Source organism: Erythrolamprus reginae, unplaced genomic scaffold (assembly GCF_031021105.1).
Source record: "Erythrolamprus reginae isolate rEryReg1 unplaced genomic scaffold, rEryReg1.hap1 H_8, whole genome shotgun sequence".
Classification (NCBI taxonomy): domain Eukaryota; kingdom Metazoa; phylum Chordata; class Lepidosauria; order Squamata; family Dipsadidae; genus Erythrolamprus; species Erythrolamprus reginae.
Window position 1 is genome coordinate 590166 of NW_027248536.1, and position 23540 is coordinate 613705.

A 23540-nucleotide genomic window follows, 5' to 3' on the forward strand; every position below is an offset into this window, starting at 1 on the left:
TTACATTCCTCTATACAAACACCTTGGGGAGTTCAAATTGCTTCATTATCCTCCTTAATATACTCTGAAATGTTGAGGAGTCCTTTGGACAGATGTGGCTAACAGCAGGAAGTGACAACAGGAAGGAAGAAAAGGGAGGATCTGACCATGTAAGCATTTATTCTAGTTGCCACCATGACTGCAATTCAGTTCCAAAATAACTTCATGCCATCACACAGTCAGAAACACAGTAAATTTAAAAACACAGTGAAACAATGTCAAGTTTATCACAACTGTCAACAAAATAGGTGAAATGCTTATAGTGACTGTCTTAACATTAACATATAACATTATAACATATATTTTAAATTTTGCATTATCATTCATTCTAAATTTTTCTGAGATATGTGAGAAGCAATATAGACAAATTAAACAAGTAAGTACACTATCTAAGAAAACAAAATTAAACAGCCCATTTGTCCTACTTTTTCCAAGATAAAGACCTAGATTCTGAGCTGACTTGACTTCAGATTCACACATTGCTGCCCCCCTCCAATTACTTAATGATTCCACCCTTTTTATATTGTTTCTGTTCCTGAAAATGTACATTTCACTTTAATTCCTGTTTTTATGGGTGGTGCAAATGATTTAACTTCCAATAACTTTCGGTTCTTGCTGTTCTGATTAACAGTACATGAGGCTTCCATCAGGAAGTTGTAATCCAAATTATGTAATGCTTTTACTAATCAAGAGTCTTCTCATAAACATACCTTGCTTCAAGCAATATGGTCTCCTTCAATGTCAGATGTATTTATAGATGCCTGTTGTTGACCATCAAGTACAAATAAAAATGGGAAGCTGCTGTGTGGCATGCAAGGACTTTAATATCATCTTCTTTCTAGTCTAGTGTAAGTTGCAGAGGCGTATTAAAATGAAAAAGATGGACAAAGAGAAAGAGAGAGAGAGAGATGATTGACTGACTGACTGACTGACAGAAAGATAAACAGACAGACAGTTATAGATAGATAATTTGTGTCATCAAGTCTGTGTCTAATTCTGGCAACTGTCTGGACTAATTTTCTTGGCAAGATTTTTGTAACTAGTTTGCCATTGCTTGTTTCTTGGGGTTGAGAGAGAATTACTAGCCCTCGTAATACCACACTTGGAATACTGCATTCAGTTTTGGTCACCATGATGTAAAAAGGATGTTGAGACTCTAGAAAGAGTACAGAGAAGAGCAACAAAGATGATTAGGGAACTGGAGGCTAAAACATATGAAGAATGTTTGCAGGAAGTGGGTATGTCTACTTTAATGAATAGAAGGACTAAGGAAGACATGATAGCAGTATTCCAATAACTCAGGAGTTGCCACAAAGAAGAGGGAGTCAGGCTATTCTCCCAAGCACCTGATGGCAGGACAAGAAGCAATGGGTGGAAACTAATCAAAGAGAGAAGCAATTTAGAACTAAGGAGAAATTTCCCAATACTTAGAACAATTGATCAGTGGAATGGCTTGCCTCCAGAAGTTGTGAATGCTCCAACACTGGAAGTTTTTAAGAAGATGTTGAATACCCATTTGTCTGAAATACTGTAGGGTCTCCTGCCCAAGCAGGGGGTTGGACTAGAAGACCTCCAAGGTCCCTTCCAACTCTGTTAATGTTGTTGTTGTTGTTGTTGTTAAATAAGCATTATTATTAAATAAGCATTAAGATTTTGTTATAATTATTTTTTTTGTGTTAAATAGGTGCATTTTATACAGTGATGGGCTCCTACGGGAACGGTCAGGAATGCAGTTCCGGTAGCAAAATTTGGAGCTCCACCCCAGAGCACCCAATTTGCACTGAAAGATGTTGAAACAAAATAATAAGCCACGGCCACAGTGTGGTAGAAAAGATTGGTAGCCCATCACTGATTTTATATTAATAAAAAGGAGGTTCTCTGAACTTTTTCTTTTAAAGTCATATTAGTGGTCTGTGGGACTTAAAATTATGAATTAGGGCCCATGGGATTTAAAATTATGAATTTGGTGGTCCGGGGCATTAAAATTATGACCTTGTTGGCCCCTGAGATCCAAAAGGTGGGGGACCCCTGTTCTAGTGTGTTCTAGGCCACACTAGAAACAAGAACTGGTAATGTCTAAATATATATTTTATAGGGCAATGCAAATCTTGGATACAGTTTCAAAAGATGCTTCATAGCAGCTGTGTCTATTGCCATGATATGTTTTAATAAGACAAAATTTATAAGAGCAATATTGCTCTAAACTCAGGATCCAAAGAATTTAAAAAACCATTACAGAGTATACAGTGAAATCTTGAGTTCCCAGATTTTCAGGGGGTTGGCAAAGTTTTTGCAATGGATACAGGTCTGCTGGCTGAGGAACATAGCAACTGTTGGATTATTCTGGCCACCAGCACATCCCATCAGTTCATTATATTCCCGGCCGCCCTAAGAGCCCAGCTGCCTATCTGCTACCTGCCATCCCAGCCTTGACCTGTGTGCTGTATAAAATTGGTGGTAGTCCTTATCTGGTCCCCAGGTTGTAGTTAGCCAACTCCTGCCTTCCTATATCAGACTCCACAAGGAGTGGGTTACATTTCCACAACAGTGTGAATCAAATAGCATCATGCAAATGATGCATTGTTTATAGAAAAGTGCCACCAGACATATTATATAAAATAATACAAATGGGACAATAATACATTGTAATACAATAATACAATAATAATAGGGACAGTAATACATTGTCCCTACTGAAATGATGCATGTTACCATGATAATGTTACTCTGCAATACAACAGAATTCTGTGCATAATTCCTTCTCCCCTAATGAACCCTTTACATCATAAATTCTCAACCTGAGGTCTGCGGAGCCCTGGAAAAGGGGGGCAGTGTTGTCAAAGAGGGTCCGTGAAGGCTTGAAAAAGTGTTATGATTTAAATCTTCAGCTTAGTCTTAGGGGGCTCCATGATCACAACAGGTATTTAAAAGGAGTCCATAATGAAGAATAGGTTGAGAACCATTGTGTTAGTCATAGTTTGCAATCTAGTTTCTTTGACATGAGATCCACTGCAGTTACTCAACTTGAGAAAGTACTCAGAAAAGATCTCTCTTATTAACTTCTAAACAAAAGCCTATGTGGTAGCTATCCTGTACAACATGCCAGTATTTTCCAGGTCAGTAGTCCTCAAATGTCTTCTTTCACTTTCATTTTGCATAGTCAGGTAGCTTCAGCACATAGTAGTATTATATTTGACCAGTGATGGAGTGCCTTGACAATACATTGGAAAAATCATTATATGTTTTAGCTATGGACACACCTGTCGGAAAAGTACATGATTACTAAATTGCCCAAAATTAACATCCAGGTATACTTGGAATCACACCCAATCATATAACACACAGTCATTGCGTAAGCACCATAATGAGATTTATGTTAAGCTTATTTATCCGGCTGCATTGTCAATCTGCACTGGCAAAACAAGCATATTAATAGACCCTCCAAGTTCTCATTTTGAAATGGATAAATGCAGGTCCCATGGAAATTGCTAATAGAGGAATCACGTCTACTTTGGAGGGAAATGATTGGAGCTAGAATACAGACTTGGGGTCTTTTAATGGCAATGATCACAGGTATTTCCCCCCTTTTTATCCTAAGTCGATTTTAATTCAGTGTTATCTGAAACTTACAATTTGAAAATCTGTTTGCTTCTAATATAACATAATATATTTTGAAAAACTATGGAGAAATAATGCTAATATTTATTTTTTCTGAAAGCTAACAATTAGTATGCAAGTGAACTGGTGAAGAAACCAGTTATGTGGAATGTACATGTGCTAGCTAAGATATCATGAAATTAAGCATCTAATTGAATTACCAAAAGAAAATATTATTTGTAAGTAGAATAAACATAGATTATGATTCAAATCATTTTGGGGGGGGGGGGAACACTAGTATGGAATATAAGAACTACAGAATGCTAGAGAAGGAATGAAATACTCTCTTAATTACATTAAATCAGAAATTTTATACACAGATAGATTGGTTGTTTTTCTATGTAAGAACATGCAGGATATTGGGATTAGCAGATGGCTATAATGGCTGAAAACAATGAATGTCTTGAAAATGTAATTTGTAATAACTTGCAATAACTTTTCATAGAAATCTTTCTATGGAACTAATTTATAAGTCTCTCAGTTTGATTATATTACATTCAGTGATTCCATAAATCTTTCTTAATCCTTTTAACATAATGACAGTGGCCTCTTCTGCCAGTAAAGCAATAAGAATTATTATCCACATATACAAAAAGATATCAACGAAAACCTAAAGAAGATTTGTTTTTTCCAGTTAAACATTAGCTTGCAGACTTAAAATTAAATAAATGAACTAAAAATGTTATACACACTTTCTGTTAATTAGTAATATATTTTCTATGTCCCTTTCTAGTAAATCATTGCCACTATTTTCCTTAATACGTAGAAATATGTTATTTAACAAATTAATACAATACAGACAACAAAAAGAAGTAAAAATTAACTCATCATGTATTTTTCAGGTTTCCAGACCAATAAGGTGTCTCGGTGGTAATTACCATATTTTTTGGTGTATAAGACGCACCTTTTTATTTTTAAAAAAGTGCCTCAAAAACTGGATGCGTCTTATACATCAAATGCTGCATGTGCGGGGGAGTTGGGCAGCGGTTGGCAGTGGCAGTGGTGACGGCAGCCTTCCCATGCTTTGGCGGCTGTCCCCGAGGCTGCCCAGCAGCCCTTGGCCGCTTCCCTCCCTGCGGGAGATCAGCAGGCATTGCCCGAGGAGCACTCGCAGTAGACAGAAAAGTGGCTCGGGTGAGCAGCTGTGGCAGGGGCTGGGCAGGGGCTGCCTCTCTCTGGCTGAGGCAGCTTTGTTTAGAGCACCCTTCGCCAACCGCTGCGGCCATCCCGTCGCTGGCCATGCATACCAGCCTCCTTCTGTCCACTTCGGTGTCAGGGAGAAGACAAGCAGCGTCTGCACTAGTTTCCAAGCCTCCTACATGACTGATTCTTTGTCTGGGAGCCCCATCTCCCCTCCCTCGCTCTGCGTCCCCCATTTCATCCTACGCTCCAAAAGCGCTTTTCTCTCCATTTAGAACCAGTGCTCTTCTCTCGGGGTGGGGAGAACGGAGCCCCAAGTGCTGTCTTCAAGCTCCGTGCAAGGCAGCCACAGGCGCTTCCGGCAATCTTCGGCCAGGCAAAAGACATGGCGACTAAGGATGCCTGAGAACCTCCGCCATCTCCTCTTTTGCCTGGCTGAAGATTGGGAAAAACCTTGGGGGAAAAAACAGTAATGTCTATTTTGATTTGTTCCAATGATTAGACAGAGAGAAGATTATAGTAAGAAGAGAGTTATGTTGTAACAATAGAGCCCCATTTTCTGTCCTGCCCTGTCTTAAGTTTTTTTCCTCCTTCAACTATACCTCGATGTTTTATTTCTAAGTTGCTCTAGACCAATGATGGCGAACCTTTTTTTCCTTGGTTGCTGAAAGAGCGTGTGTGCACGGTATCATGCCTGCATAAGTGTCCACATCCATAATTCAATGCCTGGGGAGGGTGAAAACAGCTTCTCCCCCCTCCCCCAGAGGCTCTCTGGAGGTCGGAAATGGCCTGTTTCCCAACTTCTGGTGGGCCCAGTAGGCTTATGTTTGGCCTCCCCAGACTCCAAAGGCTTCCCTGGAGATGGGGGAGGGTAAGGACGCCCTCCTTCATCCCCCTGGAGGCTCTCTGGAAGCCAAAAATGCCCTCCCAGATCCTCTGTGCAAGCCAAAAATTAGCTAGCCGGCACACACATGCACGCTGGAACTGAGCTAGGGCAACGGCTCATGTGCCAGCAAATATGATTCCGTGTGCCACCTGTGGCACCCGTGCCATAGGTTCACCATCACTGCTCTAGACTGTATATTAAATTGCCAAATATCTGGTTCTTGTAGTACCCTATTTTCCAGCAGAATATTAACCAGAGTTATATATAAAATAGACTGGAAATATTCTACGTTTTTAATATAACTGTTCAATTGCATGGTCCCCTGCATTTTTTTTTAAAAGAACAGCATTTTGGCATTTTATATGAAAAACGTAGATGCTTTTGTAACTATTAATGATTTTCTTATCTCAGTGACTCAAAATTCTGTAAATTTGGGAAGTTCACAGCTATTGTGAGCCCTGTTGAGTTTTAAATGCTTATTCATTTAATTTGCAAATACTCATAGACCTGTCCCTCATCATGTCTGTATGTGTCTGTATGCATGCATAAAATACTGAAAAAATATCATTCTCTTGGTGACACACAGTGATATCCATGTCATTTCTTAGGAAACAATAGGAATACTCACTACCACTTTCAGATGCTTTCTAGGTATCTGATGATTCTCCAGCCAAATTCAAGCCATGCCTAATTTTGCTTAGTTTCTAAGCCCTGATCTGGTATATTATAAACATGTTTATTTTAGAATGTCATTGTTTTGGTCTTGAGCAGATAGATCTGAACTGGAATCTGAGCAGCTTCATACCAAGTTAGACCATCGGAGCTCATTATTTATATAGTGACCTCAAGCAGCTCTCCAGGTTTCAGACAGATGTTTGATACTTGAAAATGTTTGAGCTGAAACTTGGGAACATCTGTATATTAATTATGCAGTCTGCCACTGAATTGCAACCTTTCCTTAGCATTCAAAAGCAAAGGCATGCAAGTAGTCCTTGACTTACAACCATCCATTTAATGACCTTTTGAAGTTACAGCAGCACTGAAAAAAAGTGACTTTAAAACATTGTACATTCCCAACTTTGATTTGGGGTTTTACTGATTAAATAGGTTTGTTTTTACAGAAAAAACTACATTATGTAAAAGTAAAAAGTTCAGCGATAGGACAGGACAGGACAGAATTCTTTATTGGTCAAGTGTGATTGGACACACAAGGAATTTGTCATCAGTGTCTACGCTCTCAGTGTACATAAAAGAAGAGATAAATTCATCAAGGATTATAAGGTATAGCACTTAATGATAGTCTTAGGATACAAATAAGCAATCAAATCATATTAGGAAACAAACAATATAAATCATGAGGATATAAGTACAGTCATATAGTCATAAGTGGGAGGAGATGGATGATGGGAAAGATGGGAAGATTAATAGTAGTGCAGACTTAGTAAATAGTTTGACAGTGTTGAGGGAATTATTTTTTAGCAGAGTGATGGCATTCAGGGAAAAAACTGTTCTTCTGTCTAGTTGTTCTGATGGGCAATTGAGGTTTGATGTTATTATCTTATTCTACTGCACCAAAGGGAGTTAGAAGTCAATGCCTTTACTTTTTTTCTTTTCCCCTTTCCCTACACTTTTATCTTCCCTTCCCTCCTCTCTCACTTACTTTCCTACTATTGCCTTCTGTATTTTTGGTATTTTATATTATAGATCAATTTTTAACAATTGCACATCCCCACCGTTACGTGATCAAAATTCAGATGTTTGGCAGCCAGTTTACATTTGTAATGGTTGCAGCATGCCAGGGTCATGTGATTCCTATTGACATCCTTTCAAGCAGATTTCCAGTAAAGTCAATAGGGGAAGCTGAGTTCACTTAATGGCTTTATGATTTACTAAACAACTGCAGCGTTTTCCTTAATAATGACTATGACTTAACCATCTTGCTTAGCAATGAAAGTTCTGTTTTCATTTGTGGTCATAAATCAAGAACTACCTATAAAGCATTATTCTATAGAGGGAGTATACCAGGGTGTATCAAGCAGTATTAAGAGGGATGAGTTCCTATAAGTCAGTGATGGTGAGCCATATCTGCTGGAACGTGAGCAGTTACCTTAGCTCAGCTCCAACATGCATGTGTGTACTGGCCAGCTGATTTTTGGCTTGCACAGAGGCTCTGGGAGGATGTTTTTGGCTTCCAGAGAGCCTCCGGGGGAATAGGGGAGGATGTTTTTACCATCCCCCAGCTCTAGAGAAGCCTTTAGGGCCTGGGGAGGGTGAAACACGAGCCTACTAGGCCCACCAGAAGTTGGGAAACAGGCCATTTCCAGCCTCCAGAGTGCCTCCAGGGGATGGGGGAAGCTGTTTTCACACTCCCCAGGCATTGAAGAACCGTTGTACCTACCTGAACGGTCTTCTCGATGCCCTGGAAGGAGAGTCCAGCATGGGTTTAGCTCAAGTCTTATTGGTAGGACTGAGTTTTAAATTAACATAAATACATAATAATTAGGTACCGCCCCCTTGCTGCCCCAAGTATCCAGTTTTAAAAAACGAAAAGATGTAAGAATAATCAACTTTATTAACAACATAATGAAACATTAATATCAACCAAACAAACTCCCATGGTTCTTCGGGAGGGTATGGACTCTCCTTCCAGGGCATCGAGAAGACCGTTCAGGTAGGTACAACGGTTCTTCTCCCATGCCTCCTGGAAGGAGAGTCCAGCATGGGATATACCCAAGGTTCAAAGTTTCAGGGAGGGAGATTGTGAACCATGGGTGGTACCTCCCCGCACACCTTCTGGAGAACACGCCTGCCAAAGGCAGCTTCAGCCGAAGCGAATGTATCTAACTTGTAGTGTCGAATAAAGGTTGTGGGTGAACTCCACGCCGCGGCCCTGCAGATATCTTCAAGGGGTGCTTGCGACGCCCAGGCCGCCGAGGAAGCCGCACTCCTTGTCGAATGAGCCTGTATCCCACTCGGCGGAGTCCTTGAACTCGCCTTGTACGCCTCAACTATGCACAGTCTCACCCACTGGCTAATAGTATTGGAAGACACCTTGAGGCCCAGCTTACTAGAACTAAATGACACAAACAGAGCCTCAGTCTTGCGTAAATTGCTGGTACGCCGGATGTATAGTTTCAACGCTCTGCGTACGTCTATCTTGTGCCACTTAAGTTCTAAGGGGTGGTTACCACGAGTACAGAAATCCGGTAACACCAACTCCAGAGATCTGTGAAAGTGGGAGTTGATCTTTGGAAGAAAGGTGGGTTCCAAGCGCAAACAAACTCTGTCCGGATAAAAATGACACAAGTCTGATCGTACAGACAGCGCGGACAGTTCGGACACCCGCCTTGCCGAGGTGACTGCCACCAAGAAGGCCGTCTTGAATGAGAGGTACCGCAATGAAACAGTCCTTAACGGTTCAAAGGGTGGCCCCGTGAGGGCCTGAAGGACCAAAGTTAAGTCCCATGTGGGAAACCGACGAACAGGAGGGGGTGCGTGTTTGTAGCCCCCCTGAGAAAATCCTTAATCCAAGGGTGACAAGTTAAGGGACCCCCATCGTCCCGCTTTATAATAGTGGCAAGCGCTGCGACCTGGCGTTTTAGCGTGTTTGGCGCCAGACCTTTCTCCAAGCCCTTCTGCAAGAATTCCAAGACAAGGATGACTGAGGAATCCTCTGGTCGAAGGTTCCTAGCATTGCAGAAGGAGTGGAAGGCTGCCCATGTTGCCTGATATATTCGGACTGTGGAAGGACGACGAGCCGCTTGAATAGTTGCGATGACATTCTCGGGAAGGAGGCAGCTCCTCAACCTGTCCCCTTCAAATGCCAAGCGGTTAGGTGGAACCATTGTGGTTCCGGGTGGTACACAAACCCCTGGCTGAGGGATATTTGGTCGTCCGGTATCGTCCACGGTGGGGAGATGGACAGTTCTCTGAGGTCCGCAAACCAAGGTCTCCGAGGCCAATGAGGCGCTAGCAAGAGCACCTCCGCCTTCTCCATCAGGATCTTCCTTATCACCGATGGAATAAGCGGAATGGGAGGAAAGGCGTAGAGCAGAGCCTTTGGCCACTGTAGATGTAGTGCATTGGTTCCTTCGGCTCCTGGAGATGGAAAACGGGAGTAAAACCTCGGGAGTTGGGTATTCTGGGGGGTGGCGAATAAGTCCACCACCGGTACTCCGAACCGACGCGAGACTTCTTGAAATAGACCCGGATCGAGTCTCCACTCCGTTGGGTCCAGTTCCTGGCGACTGAGCCAATCCGCCTGTTTGTTGTCCTCCCCCGCAATGTGTTCTGCATGCAGAGAGGAGAGATGAATCTCCGCCCAATCGAAGAGAAGGACCGTCTCTTCCATCAGCCTGAGAGAGCGCGTTCCACCTTGGTGATTTAAATGTGCCCTGGTCGCTACGTTGTCCGTGCGCACGAGGACGTGCTGACCTTCCAGCAAGGTGGCAAAGGCCAGCAAGGCCAAGCGGACCGCTCTCAGTTCCAAGAAATTGATATTGATTGGGCGTAGTTCCTGGGGGCTCCAGAATCCCTGAGCCACTTGGGAGTGGACGTGGGCACCCCATCCCAACAGACTGGCATCCGTGGTGAGGATAGTATGACGGTATGGTCCGAAGGGAGTGCCCTGCCGCAGCGCTGGAGATCTCCACCATCTCAGGGAAAGTTGCAACTCGCGTCCCACAAAGGTTAGACGGTGTGTATGGCTTAATCTCCGACGCTGGAATGGGAGCAAAGTCCACTGAAGCAGTCGATAATGGTAGCGGGCCCAAGGGACAATGTCCACGCAGGAGACCAGGGTCCCCAGCACCTTCGACAGAAAGGACAATGGGACCCTCCGTTCTTGTTGAAGGCCATTCACCAGAGAGCAAATGCGCTGTTGTTGCTCTGGGGACAGATATACTTCCTGAGAAGCCGTGTCTATCACCGCACCCAGATGAATGAGTCTGGTGGCCGGAATCAAATGGCTCTTTGGCATATTGATGGTAAATCCGTGATGTTGCAGACAAAGTATCGTGGCTTGCAAGTCCTCGTGCACCCTCTGGCGGGTTGGAGACAGAAGTAGGATGTCGTCCAAATATGCCAAAATTCGGATTGGCCGGGACCGTAGATCGGCCAGCAATGCTTCCAGTATCTTTGTAAAAGTACGTGGGGCCGATGACAGGCCAAAGGGCATTGCCCTGTACTGGTAATGGACGTTGTGTAGACAGAATCAGAGAAACTGTCGATGGGTCGGGTGTATGGGAACATGCAGGTAGGCCTCCTTTAAATCCACTGAAGTAAGAAGGTCCCCTGCCCGAACAGAGGTCAGGATGGAGCGGAGGGAGGCCATCTTGAACCGTCGATAGAGAACATACTGGTTCAAACGTTTGAGGTTCAAGATGAGCCTGCAACCCCCGGAGGCCTTGGGTACAAGGAACACCTTCGAATAGAACCCCGTTCCTTTGGAACCGTCCTGAACGGGTTCGATCGCATGGATCTGTAAAAGGTGGAGAATTTCTTGATCCAAGAGAGACCTCCTTTCGGAATCCCTGGGTACGGGGCATGTGGTAAAATGGTGCGGAGGGTTGTACATAAATTCGAGCTTTAGCCCTCCTGAAATAGTGGCTAGGACCCAGGGGTCTGAAGTGGTAGCTCGCCATCTCTCGCTGAATCTTTGTAGCTTGCCCCCCAAAGGAATGCCGTCCAGGCAGTCACTTGGAACGTCTAGCGTTCCGTTGCTGGTATCCCCGGAATGGTCGTCTGGTTTGGGAAAAGCCTCTGCCCCGTTCCTGGGAATACGGCCTGTCATTCCTGTAGGATGTGGTGAAGGCCCCTTGGGAATAAGGCCTGGCCTGCTGTGAAGTGGCGGACCACGAGTCCCACCGAAAGGACTGCCTACGGGGGTACGGACCAGTCCTTCGGTCCTGGCGTCGAAAGGACCTTGGGAGGACCTTCCTCTTATCCTTATCCTCCACCAGGACAGGATCCAGGGCCTCTCCAAACAATTTTGTGCCCTCAAAGGGGGCTGAAGACAAAGCCCACTTCGACTTGGCATCCACCTGCCAGTTTCTTAGCCAAAGTAGACGCCTTGACGAAATGGTGGAAGCCATAGCCCTGGAGGCAAATTTGGCGGCATGCAGGGTGGCATCGGTGGAGAATTCCGCCATCGCAAGGAGCTTATTCAAGTCCTGTCGCAAGCGAGTCTCGTCAGGACCCAGCCTCGCCTGAACCTCCTGGATCCACATGATGGATGCACGACTGAAGAACGAGGCGGTGGATGCTGCTCGAAGAGCCCAAGCGGCCATCTGGTGGGTCTTCTTGAGAAGTGTCTCCGCCCTCCTTTCATCCGGTTTTAAATTGTCAGACGTCTCTGAAGGTATGACAGCGCGGGAGACCAATGTGGCCACTGGCTTGTCCACAGGGGGAAACTGTAGCAGGTTCTCCATGCTGTCATCAAAAGTATAAAACCTGCGTTCCAGGTTGGAAGGCCCTTGCGCTGCCGCCGGATGCTGCCACGGGCGCTTAACATTCTCGAGGAATATTTCCAGTGCAGGAACCGTGTCCGATTCCTTGGCGGGCTCCTTACATAAAGCCGCCGAAGTACGTGGTCCATCTGTTGGTTCCACTAGTGGTGTGGCTCCTGGCACATCTAAGGCTTGCTTTGCCTTGTGCAATAAAACCCTAAATAAGGAGGGTTTAAAGAGTCCGGCCACTGCTGGCTGCTCCGGAACGGTGAATTCGTCATCCGACAGGCCATTTCCGTGGTCACTGTCGTCCTCAAAATTGGAAGGGTCAATTGACATAGAACCCAACCCAGTAGGGGGCGGTGGTGCTGACCAGATATCCCTGGGTTGGGTAGGCTGAGATGCATTGGCTCGTTGGGTTGCTGCAGCTATGCCCTGCGTATATGCATTGGCCACGATGTCCTGTAAGGTAGGAGCAAAGGCCTGCCAAGCATCGGTATGGTCTCTAAGGCCCGCTGCCGTTGGAGTGAAGGTAGATGAGGGAACATAATGTGGTGTCTGTAACCCCACCTGAGGCAGTGCCTGGCTATGAGAAGAAGAAGGCCTCTCGGGCCTTGCAGCAGTTGATGGCAATGGAGGGATCTGCCTGTCAGGGGACCAGTCTCTCTCGGTAGCGGTGCCCTGGAGCCCCATGGAAGCAGCAGGTGAAAGAGCAGATGGAGGAAGAGGCTGGAAAGGGCCTATAGCCAGTCCTCCTACGATAGGGGGGGGGGGACAAGGCTGCCTCTAAACGCTGCTCTAGGGCCTTGATCTTGCGTTCAGCCTCACGAAGAGAGGAGCTGGATTGAGAAGACTTATTTCTAGGCTTGCTGGCCTTATCCTTCCCCTTGACAGGAGTTTTGACTGCCTGGGCCTGCTCCTCCCCAGTGACAAGTTGATCAGCCATATTTATTTTGATATGGGGCAGCGTACTCACAATCCAAGCCACAAACAGTGCACAGCCACAGTCGTTTGTTCAGAAATAGAAGGCTCTGATACACAAATGATGGCAAGCAGGCAAAGCTGACAGTGAAAAAGCAGCTTTCTCGTAGGCTGTCAGCCGGTCACGTGACCCCCTCGGCTGTCACTGGGCAGACTTCACAGAACAGATAACCTGGCCAGCTGCCCAGTTCGCGCCTAATTAAAACGGCAAAACAAGCAATGCCGTTCGCGCTCTTGGCTTGGTGCCAGCAACAATAACATGGCGGCGTGAGGAGGTAGCACCTCATAGGGCGAGCGCACCCCTGGCAAGCCGGAAAAATCGCTGCCGCCGCCATCCAACTCTGCTCGGCGATTCAGAAGCCTCCGCTTGCCGCTCGCTATTGCGAGCGCTTGAACAGCTGTTCGGCGGCTCCTAATGGCCGCCGCGGCTTTTTTTCGGCTTTCTCTGTCTCTCGCCGCCCCTGACAATGGGGAGGGGCGGACCCCCCCCATCTGGGGTGATATGGGCTCATTAGACCACCAGATCAGTAATAATCATAATTATAATCATAATTATAGCCCCGTTGCTCCTCGGTGGGCAGTACCCGCTGAGAGAAGAGGCCCCAAAAGGAGAAAAGGTGGGGATGGTGCCCGCGGAGGGCAGAGACCCCATCAGAGAACAGGAACCTAGTAAAGGAGAAAAAGGGAAAAAAATTACAAGGTTCACATACATTTAATATACATTAAAATACATTACATACTCAACCTAAAGGGAGAGAAAAAACTCATGTCCTTAACCTCGACTGAGTTTTTTAAAACTGGATACTTGGGGCAGCAAGGGGGCGGTACCTAATTATTATGTATTTATGTTAATTTAAAACTCAGTCCTACCAATAAGACTTGAGCTAAACCCATGCTGGACTCTCCTTCCAGGAGGCATGGGAGAATTATAGGGTTAGCACTTGCACAGGTGTGGTAGTGCATGCGCACACTCTTTCGGCACCCAAGGAAAAAAAGGTTCACCATCACTGCTATAAGTGTTCCTTCATTCTACGCCATACAAATGTTGAAAGACCCAAGTGTGACTCATAAAAAGTCAATACAAAAATTCTTACATTTTCTTCATTTGCCTTAGAGGCATTGAAATGCTTATTGTGTTAATGGATGGTACAGGGTTTTTGTTTTGTTCAAAACGTTTTTAAAGCATTATTTTACATTTAAAAGAAACAAAGAAACCTTACGGATACTTCATATATTAACTCTGTCTTAGCAAATGTGTTTTACTGCATTGGCACGTTTGATTGCTTCTCATAATTGAGAAGCGTGTCACTTAATTTAAAAGGTGGAAAGGAAATGTACTGACTTCACAAATGAGTGTTTGGAACTGTTTCCTCTCAGACATATTTTCCAACACACCAAATATGCAGCTTCATTCATTGCTGTCTTGCGACTCAAGGAAGTCATTTGCACCCAGAGAAACGAATGTAAAATGGATAAATAATGTTTCCTCCCTAGCACAGAGACACTTATTGGCTCTTTCATGCAGCTTCTTCTGGGCCAGATGCAAGAAAATGGATAAAACTGTCCTTGAATGAATTGGCCTTACTAGGCAGAGATGCCCACTAACTTATATGAATCTTAAGATAATTTTACAGAATGTGAGCAGGTGGGGAGCATTAAACCCCAACATAGACATGACCAGGTGAACCGAACTCCTTATTTGTATGTCACTCTGAATGGCTTGTTTTGGATTGACATCAAGTATCTCATTGTAATATATGACTGTCAACTTGCCATTTACGCAAGTGCCTGGGTGGTGAAGTACTTGTTTAGCACATCCATGGCTAACTACAGGGGACAGAGAGTCATTTGTGGCAAGAATTAATTTAGTCTATCCTACAAGAAAAGATAGAACACTAATCTCAGCATCTGCAGAAAAAGAAGATACCAGAAAATGAGTGATTTTAACTGTAAATGTCTAATATATTGAAAGGAAAGTAAGCAAGAGTCAGCATACTGGACAGAAATATTGGTAATTCATGTGTTAAACTCATTAACTCTAGGGTGGGATTAAGAAGAATAGATTTAGTGCTGGCCGAGGAACAGTTAATTACAAAGTGTTGCAAATGACACTTGAATGAATTGCTGGAAGTAAAAGCATGCATCCTGGACTCGGATTGAGTCAGAAGGAGGGGTAATATAAGATGAGGGGCACTATTTATATGCTGGCAGACTCAGTCCTGATTGGCTGCGGACAAGATCCACCCACCTTTGAAGACTAGCTCCCCCTACTGTGGATAACAATATTTGAAAACAGCAGCTGGCTGCCACGGAGAGCATCCCTAGAATGGAAATGTGAGAGATGTCTTTTTTTTATTCTCATTGTATCTTAAAAAACTCAAGATGTCACCATGCTTTTAAGAAGTCATAACTGTTGGATGGGAGATCCTGCCTCTGTACTGTATCCTGTACAGATGCTAAACAAAACCATGGCATCTCTTTTTCATTCCATCTGAGCCAGTAATTACAGATTCGGACTCTTCCCTTACAGTTGGATCCACCCACCCACCGTGTAAGATTACTAAACAATTTCTGAGCAGAATGGACTCTTGCTAGGATGATCTAGCAGAATCCTCCTCCTCAATATTAATGCAATCTGGACAGGCCAACATGCTTTTTGTTTTCATTTAAATAGACTGGATGTCTCTGCAATGGCCTCCACCTTTTCCCCTCGGTCTTTAGCCCCTTCTATCTTTAGTCCTTAGTCCCTTCTATCCTTTTGTATATATTGCAGTTGGGCCTGAAGTCATAAACACCTGGATTATGACTAAGTGTTATATGAAAAGGATCAAAAGCTTAACAAAGCTGGAAGAGCATGGGAACCAATAATTACGCTAGTTGAGATAAAGCCTTCATTACTCCTTTCCTGCCTTCCTGATCTGAGGATGTAGCTATTCCATTATCAAAGAAGAGCTCAAAATCAAAAGGCAATTGTTCTATATTTCTGCAGTTTCCTAGACACTGGTATTAATGACTTCAGACAAAGCCAAGGGTTAGCAGCAAGCAGAAGCAGAGCTGAGAGATCATTCTTCTTTTCTTATTAAAGCTCCAGCTGAGGATAAATCACTATGTTCCAGATGAATGTGTAGGTTTCTTTTCTTTTAACATTTTGACCTCAAGTATCATTTTCATCATACACAGATAATGAAATTATTGATATATGTGAATGTATATGATATAATTGAACTATACATGATATATTTGAACGGGTCCAAAGATGGGATACAAAAATGGTGGAAGGTTTTAAGCATAAAATTTATCAGGGAAGACTTCATGAACTCAATCTGTATAGTCTGGAGGACAGACGGGAAAGGGGGGGGCATGATCAAAACATTTAAATATGTTAATGGGTTAAATAAGGTTCAGGAGGAAAGTGTTTTTAATAGGAAAGTGAACACAAGCTGAGGTTAGTTGGGGAAAAGATTGGAACCAACATGAGAAAATATTATTTTACTGAAAGAGTAGTAGATGCTTGGAACAAACTTCCAGCAGACGTGGTTGGTAAATCCACAGTAACTGAATTTAAACATGCTTGGGATAAACATATATCCATCCTAAGATAAAATACAGGGCAGACTAGATGGACCATGAAGTCTTTTTCTGCCGTCAATCTTCTATGTTTCTGTTTGTCAACTATAAAAAATTAATGGCCTTGAACATGGCCCCTGGAGGGGCTGAGGGGCCAAAAATGAAGCAATATGCTCTCTTCCATATTTGGGTATACCAGGATGATTTGACCAAAAAACCCGTGTGTGTTTGTTTGTGTGTGTGTGTGTACAAATATATGTCAAGAAGCTGGATGCCAAGAAACTGGATATGTCAAGTAATCCAATTCCATAATTTTTTTTTGCAGGCATTCGCTGTGAAGAGGACATCAACGAATGTCACTTGAACCCTTGTCAGAATGGAGGGACCTGTGAAAATTCTCTTGGAAGTTATACCTGCCACTGTCTCACTGGAGAGAAAGATGGAGTTTTTTATGGTGGTCAGAACTGTACAGAAATCCTCTTTGGCTGTGTTCAACATACATGTCAGAATGGGGGATTGTGTATTCCTCATTTAAGAAATGGCCAACATAGATTTAACTGCATATGTTCAGCTGGCTACACAGGAGTACACTGTGAAACCTCAACCACATTGTCTTTTCAGGGAAATGGGTATCTTCAGGTAAACAGCATTGCAGCCTCCTCTGAGGACTATTTTTATAACATAAACCTTAGTTTTTTGACTGTTCAGCCAGCAACTTTGATATTTTACCGAGGGGACAAAGACACATTTGTGAAGCTGGAGTTACAGAATGGCTGTTTATATTTATCCATGCAAGTCAACAATCAACTGAAGGCCTTTTTACATATAGCCTATAATGTCAATGATGGTGAATGGCATTCAGTGGAGGTCGCCATAGCCAGAGCAGTAACATTGAAGTTACACAAGAGCTCTTGCACAGAACTATGTCTTAGTCAGACTGCTGCTATAGTAGATAGCAGGCAGGCAGTGATTGCTTTTCGAAACATATTTTTGGGTGGCTTGCCAGTAGCAAACAATGGCTCTCTACTAAATATCTACAGTACACATTCTGCACCTTCATTTGTAGGCTGCCTTCAGGACGTAGAAGTGGATTTCAGCATTATTATCCCGGAGAACTTATCATCTGACACATTTTTAAATGTCAAATCAGGCTGTGTTAAAAAAGATTGGTGTGAGTACCAGCCATGTCAAAATAAGGGGCATTGCAACAACTTATGGCTGAACTATCAATGTGATTGCTACCGGCCTTACGCTGGGCCAAACTGTGCTACAGGTAAGAACATTACCTCAAAACTAGGATACTTCTTTATAATTGAAATTGTATTATCAGTTGGGATTTTTCAATCTAGGTCCGACTAAGGGATCCCATGGACCCAATTTCATTTGAATAATAATAATATAATAATAATTTATTAGATTTGTATGCCTCCCCTCTCCGAAGACTCGGGGCAGCTCACAATACGATAAAAAACAGTATTATGCAGGCACAAATCTAATATTTAAAAAAAACTAAAAACCCTATCATAATTTTTTAAAAATAGTCAATATTTCTACCAAGAGCTTTGTCTCTTGATTAGGGGTCCTGGGAATTGTGTTTAATTTAAACTAACAATTTCCACAGTCTGAGAACAATTGAAAACCTCTGTTGTAAGCCTGCTGTAGAAAGACTGCAGAGTAACATGGCAATTGAAAATGCCTTAGTTAGAGGGATGGCAGCCTGGCATTTCCACCATATTTGTATTACTATAACCCATGCCTGTACAGAGTGATATAGGCAGTGATGGGCTCCTACAGGTACGATCAGGTACACAGAACCGGTAGATTTTTTTTCTCCCCCCCCCCCTTTCTTGGCTCTGTGTATGTTTTTCCTATAGCAGTAAATGAGGCTGAATGTGTATAATTTTAGAAGAGCTGTGCATGTGTATGTGTGTGTACATATACATATAATTTATATAGTAGATAATGTATATTTTTGTGTGCCTGTGTGTACATATATGGCATATATACATAAAATTAAATAGTATATTTTGGATGTTCAGCAATAGTAAAGAGATAGGGAAATTGTATTTTGAGTTGACATCAAATTGGCCACCTTTAAGCCAGTCACATGACCTTTAAGCCATCCCCAGTCACATGATTGTCAAGCCACTCCCACCTGGGCACAGGGCTGGCAAGCCACACCCACAAAATAAGCCATGCCCATAGTGTGGTAGTAAAAGTTTTTTCCAGCCCTTCACTGGATAGAGGCATGGGTTATATTAATACAAAGTAATATACTCTCTCTTTTACATCTATCTTGGCCATATCAATATATCTACCTTGAATTCACCAGCCATATCAATATATCTACCTTGAATTCACCAGCAATTAGCCAGTTCAGTGTGATATGTACATTAATGAATGAAAATGAAAAGGTACTGTTTTACCCTCTTATGATTTTTTTTACATATACTGAGTCATACTTGTTGCATAACTAATGAAAGGCCACCCAAAATTCATATGGGATCTAAACACCTCAGATATTCTCAAAGACATGAGATGTACATGCATACTTGGTTCAAATATGATCTCATTGAAGAAGCTTTCCTAAGAAGTGATTGTCACATATTACTTTGTGGGATACCTTTAACTTTATGTATTTATTTCTCTATTGAATTTTTATGGTGCCCATTTCATTGATACAATGATTCAGTCTGTGTGGAGGCAGATCTCACCTTCAGGGGAAAATAGTATAGAAAGAGGAGGCCAAGGAAAAAAAATCTCTTCTCTTGGACCAGGCCAGCTTAAATTCTTCGGCAGATGTGATCTGAAATAGGCTTTTTTTGCTGGAACAAATGTCCCATAAAAGGGACATTTGATGGGACATCAGGCTAGTGCCATCAAAGGGACACTTCACAATCATATATTTAAATATTTTGGATGAATCAGATGTTTTCCACAACTCATTAAAGCAACAATGTCTTCTTCAGCAACTACTCTCCATAAGTACTGTACAATCTTGAAGAAAGATGCCCTTGGTTAAATTACTTGATTATTTATTTATGGGAAAACCCATAATTGCTTCTCATTCTGCTGTATTTTGGATGAGTTTTACCTTCTGAGTGGTCCTCAAGAATAGTTTTATATAGAGTTGTCTGATGCATGAGTGACCATGGAAAGTGTCATTTGGTCCAGGTAAGTTAACTGGCACATAAGATGACCAGATGTCACCCATAAGCGTAATCGGTGCCCTGCTGATACTTTACCCAGATCTAAAGATGAACTGAAAAGGATCCAGATAACCTTCCAGCACCATATTGGAGTTGCAATATAACTCCACAAAGAGAAGGTTGGATGCAGGTCAAAAATTATCCAATGCTGCTGGATCTTCATGAGTAGAGAATGCACCAAGGCAGGCGGGACAATCTCTGGTTGCAGACAAGTGCTATATGTCCAAAGTACTTTTTTGCTTTTAACTCCAAACTGCTATATGTAAATACATTTTCTCTGCTAGAATTACCTTAGTCTTAACTTTTCAAAAGGACTTATATATTGGTAATTCAAATGATAGCCAAAGTAAGTGATAACATGCTAATTCCCAACCAATTTTATATGGTTCTCATACTCAAAGTCAAGGATAGATGGATGGATGGATGGATGGATGGATGGATGGATGGATGGATGGATGGATGAGAGATAGATAGATAGATAGATAGATAGATAGATAGATAGATAGATAAAAGCACCTACTCAGACAAGACTTAATAAGAAAATTATAACATGCATGTGTATACCTCTCTACCAAGAGTAAATCCTAATGGAATGTATAGCAATTCATATTAAGCAGACATATGTCCAGCTGTACTGAGCATTCTTCTCAAATATGTCTGACTTGGTTTGAGCTGCCTGCAGAATTTGCTGTCAAATGTATTCATGCCAAAAAGTGGAGCTAAAATATTCCTGCAAAAAGGGAGTTGTCCCATCCACCATTGGCAGGAAAAGTAGTAAGCTAGAATGTGCATGAAAAAAATCATTATAGATCTTTGTTTCAATTCAGATATCCCACTTCTAGTAGATGTGGCATAATTGTGCTGGATTATAGGGATTTGTGGGAGCTTTTGTCTGGTAAATGAATTTTCTAGATAGTTATATTTGGAAAACATACTCTTCAAAATGCAATCTTATATTTATTTTAAAAATACCATATTTTCTATGCTGTTCTTCATGGCCCACACCTACATCCCCCCACTCCAGTTGTTCCTATTGGAAAATGACATTGCAGGAGCCATAATTGTAGTAGACAGCTTTGAGGTTTGGCAGTAATTTATCCAAAGGTTTGAAAAGCAACTTTGGAAAAGAGAACTACATCTGGTAAATATGTTTGCTTCTTTATGAAGCAAAATTGAAACCATCCGTCTTCCAAGAGGAGTTTTTGCTTCCAATAGAGCTGTTGTGAATGATTAGAAACTATTTGAGATGTCTTTTATTTCTGGCCACAATATTCTTCACAGTATCCAACATTTTAAGAATATACATACACAAGCACAGAGGGAAAGGTAATTAGGAAACAATCTCATTCTTTTATTCACTAAAATCAATATTAATAGGATACTTTCCTAATCATCTTGATATCTGGTTCAAAAAGAATTCTGATTTCTAGAAAAAGAAGAAAAATATTTTTCTTGAAAGTATGTTTAAAATTCCCAGGTATCTAAAATCTTCACAATTTTACCTCATATTTTATTGCTTCACAACAGAATCCAGATGACAATGATAAAATAGGATGAAGAATACAAATTTTAAATAAAAAATATTGATTTTAAAATTTAAATTTAAAAATTTTAGACTAATGTGTGTGAAAACTGTGAGATACGGTGAGAGAACAAGATAAGTCAAAATTTGTTTACAATATTAAAGTACTTTGGCTTCCACTTTCTTCAGGGCTCAAACTACATGGGGCACTAAAACTCCATAATCATAATGTTGCATTTCTTAATTTAGTTTTTCCTTGGATAGAGCGAAAATACTGGATAGCATTATGGGAAGACCTTGTTTAAACTTGAATTTTTAATAGGGAGCGGCTCAGAGTTGACTGGAAGATAGGTGGCTATATAAATGTTTTAAGTAAATAAAATAAATACAACTTTAAATAGTAATAATAGCACTGCATTTGGAGCTGCCAGTTCACTTTTCATAAATGGGACAAAATGCTTGAAAGGGAGATTTGGTCACAGATTTCCATCTTTTCTAAACTCCTGGATTTCAATCATTTATATCAGGCGCCAAGGGCTAATCCTAAGGAGACAGAATTCCTGGGGAGGGGGGGCATGTGTTCCATTACTGTGATTATCGTTCTGTTGGAAGGCCAGTTTTAAGGTGGCATCAAGAGAAGGAAATAATTGACATCAAGATGATTTTGGTGCAACTCAGTATATTAATCTGGTGGGAGAGAATATTATTTGGACTCAAATTTAATCAAGAAAAGTTGGCAAGCGATTAACAAATGGTGAGCACTCTTTTCACTACATCTTGAACCATAACGATTATCTACTTTAATCTGTGAAGCACACCAACAAGCTGATCCTACTTAGCGATTTTAATGCAAGAGTAGGATCTGATCACTCTGCCTGGGATGGTGTCATTGGAAAAAATGGAATTGGCAAATGTAACAGCAATAGCCTATTACTACTTAAGACACGGTCGGCTCACAATCTGATCATCACCAATATCATCTTTCACCTGCCCACTTGCAAAAAGACATCCTGGATGCACCCACCCTCCAAACACTGGCATCTTATTGATTATGTCAATGTGTGGAGGAAGTACAGGTGACCATGGCCATGCTGAGTGCTGACTGTTGGAATTGGCCATAGACTCACCATCTCCAAATTAAGCTTTCAAATCAAGCCAAAGAAACATCCACAGGGAAACAAAGCTGTGATAAAATGGATCAATGTCAGTAAACTGAGGAACCCCAACATAGCAGCTTCACTAGCAGAAGATCTTGACAACCATCTTTCAGAGCTGTAGAGGGAAATGCTGAGAAAGACTGGGAACACTTTCAGGACATTGTGCATTCTTCTGCACTAAAGGTTCTGGGACCCTCATACAGAAAACAACAGGACTGGTTTGACAAAAATGATTAAGAGATCAAGGCCCTACTTGCTGAAAAGCACCACCTTCATCGCACTTATCAGAATGATCCGTCATCAACAACTAAGAAAAATGCCTTCAACAACACTTGCAGGATCATAAAGAGCAAGCTTCACAAGAGGAAGGACTCCTGGTTGAGTATCAAAGCAGATGAAATTCAGAGGTTTGCTGACAGTAACGATGTTAAATGATTTATTAAGCCCTCAGATCTATGTATGGACCTCAGTCCTCAGGGAGCTCCCCTCTACTGGACACAGCCGGTGGAACTCTCACCACTGAGAAGACCCTAATTCCACAGTGTTGGGCTGAGCATTTCCAATCTGTATTGAACCGCCCATCTTCCACCAACAATGAGGTGATTGACATAATGCCCCAGATGGATATCAACCACAGCTTGGACTCTCCACCATCAAAAACTGAAACCTTTCAGGCGATCAACCAGCTGTCCAGTGGCAAAGTCCCAGGATCTGATGTGATACCAGCAGAGATCTATAAGGATGGTAGTGCAGTGCGTGTTGACAAACTCATTCAGCTGTTCCAATCTATCTGGAATCGAGGAACCATTCCTCAGGAACTGAAAGATGTGTGTATCATATACCTCTATAAGAGGAAAGGGAATCGACAAGTCTGTGATAATCATAGAGGAATATCACTGCTTTCCATTTCAGGCAAGATCCTTGCACGAGTGTTGC

At 42.3% G+C, this 23540-nt stretch overlaps 1 protein-coding gene across 1 annotated transcript in view; it reads left to right on the forward strand.

Annotated features, from left to right (window-relative positions):
• Window positions 1–3560: 3560 nt before the first annotated feature.
• The window catches only part of LOC139155886 (protein crumbs homolog 1-like), a 43762-nt gene continuing 23782 nt past the window's right edge, over window positions 3561–23540 (forward strand). The window contains exons 1-2 of the mRNA XM_070731233.1: window positions 3561–3612; window positions 17042–17989. Of these exons, the coding sequence (XP_070587334.1) occupies window positions 3561–3612; window positions 17042–17989 (1000 nt within the window). The remainder of the gene's footprint in view (window positions 3613–17041; window positions 17990–23540) is intronic.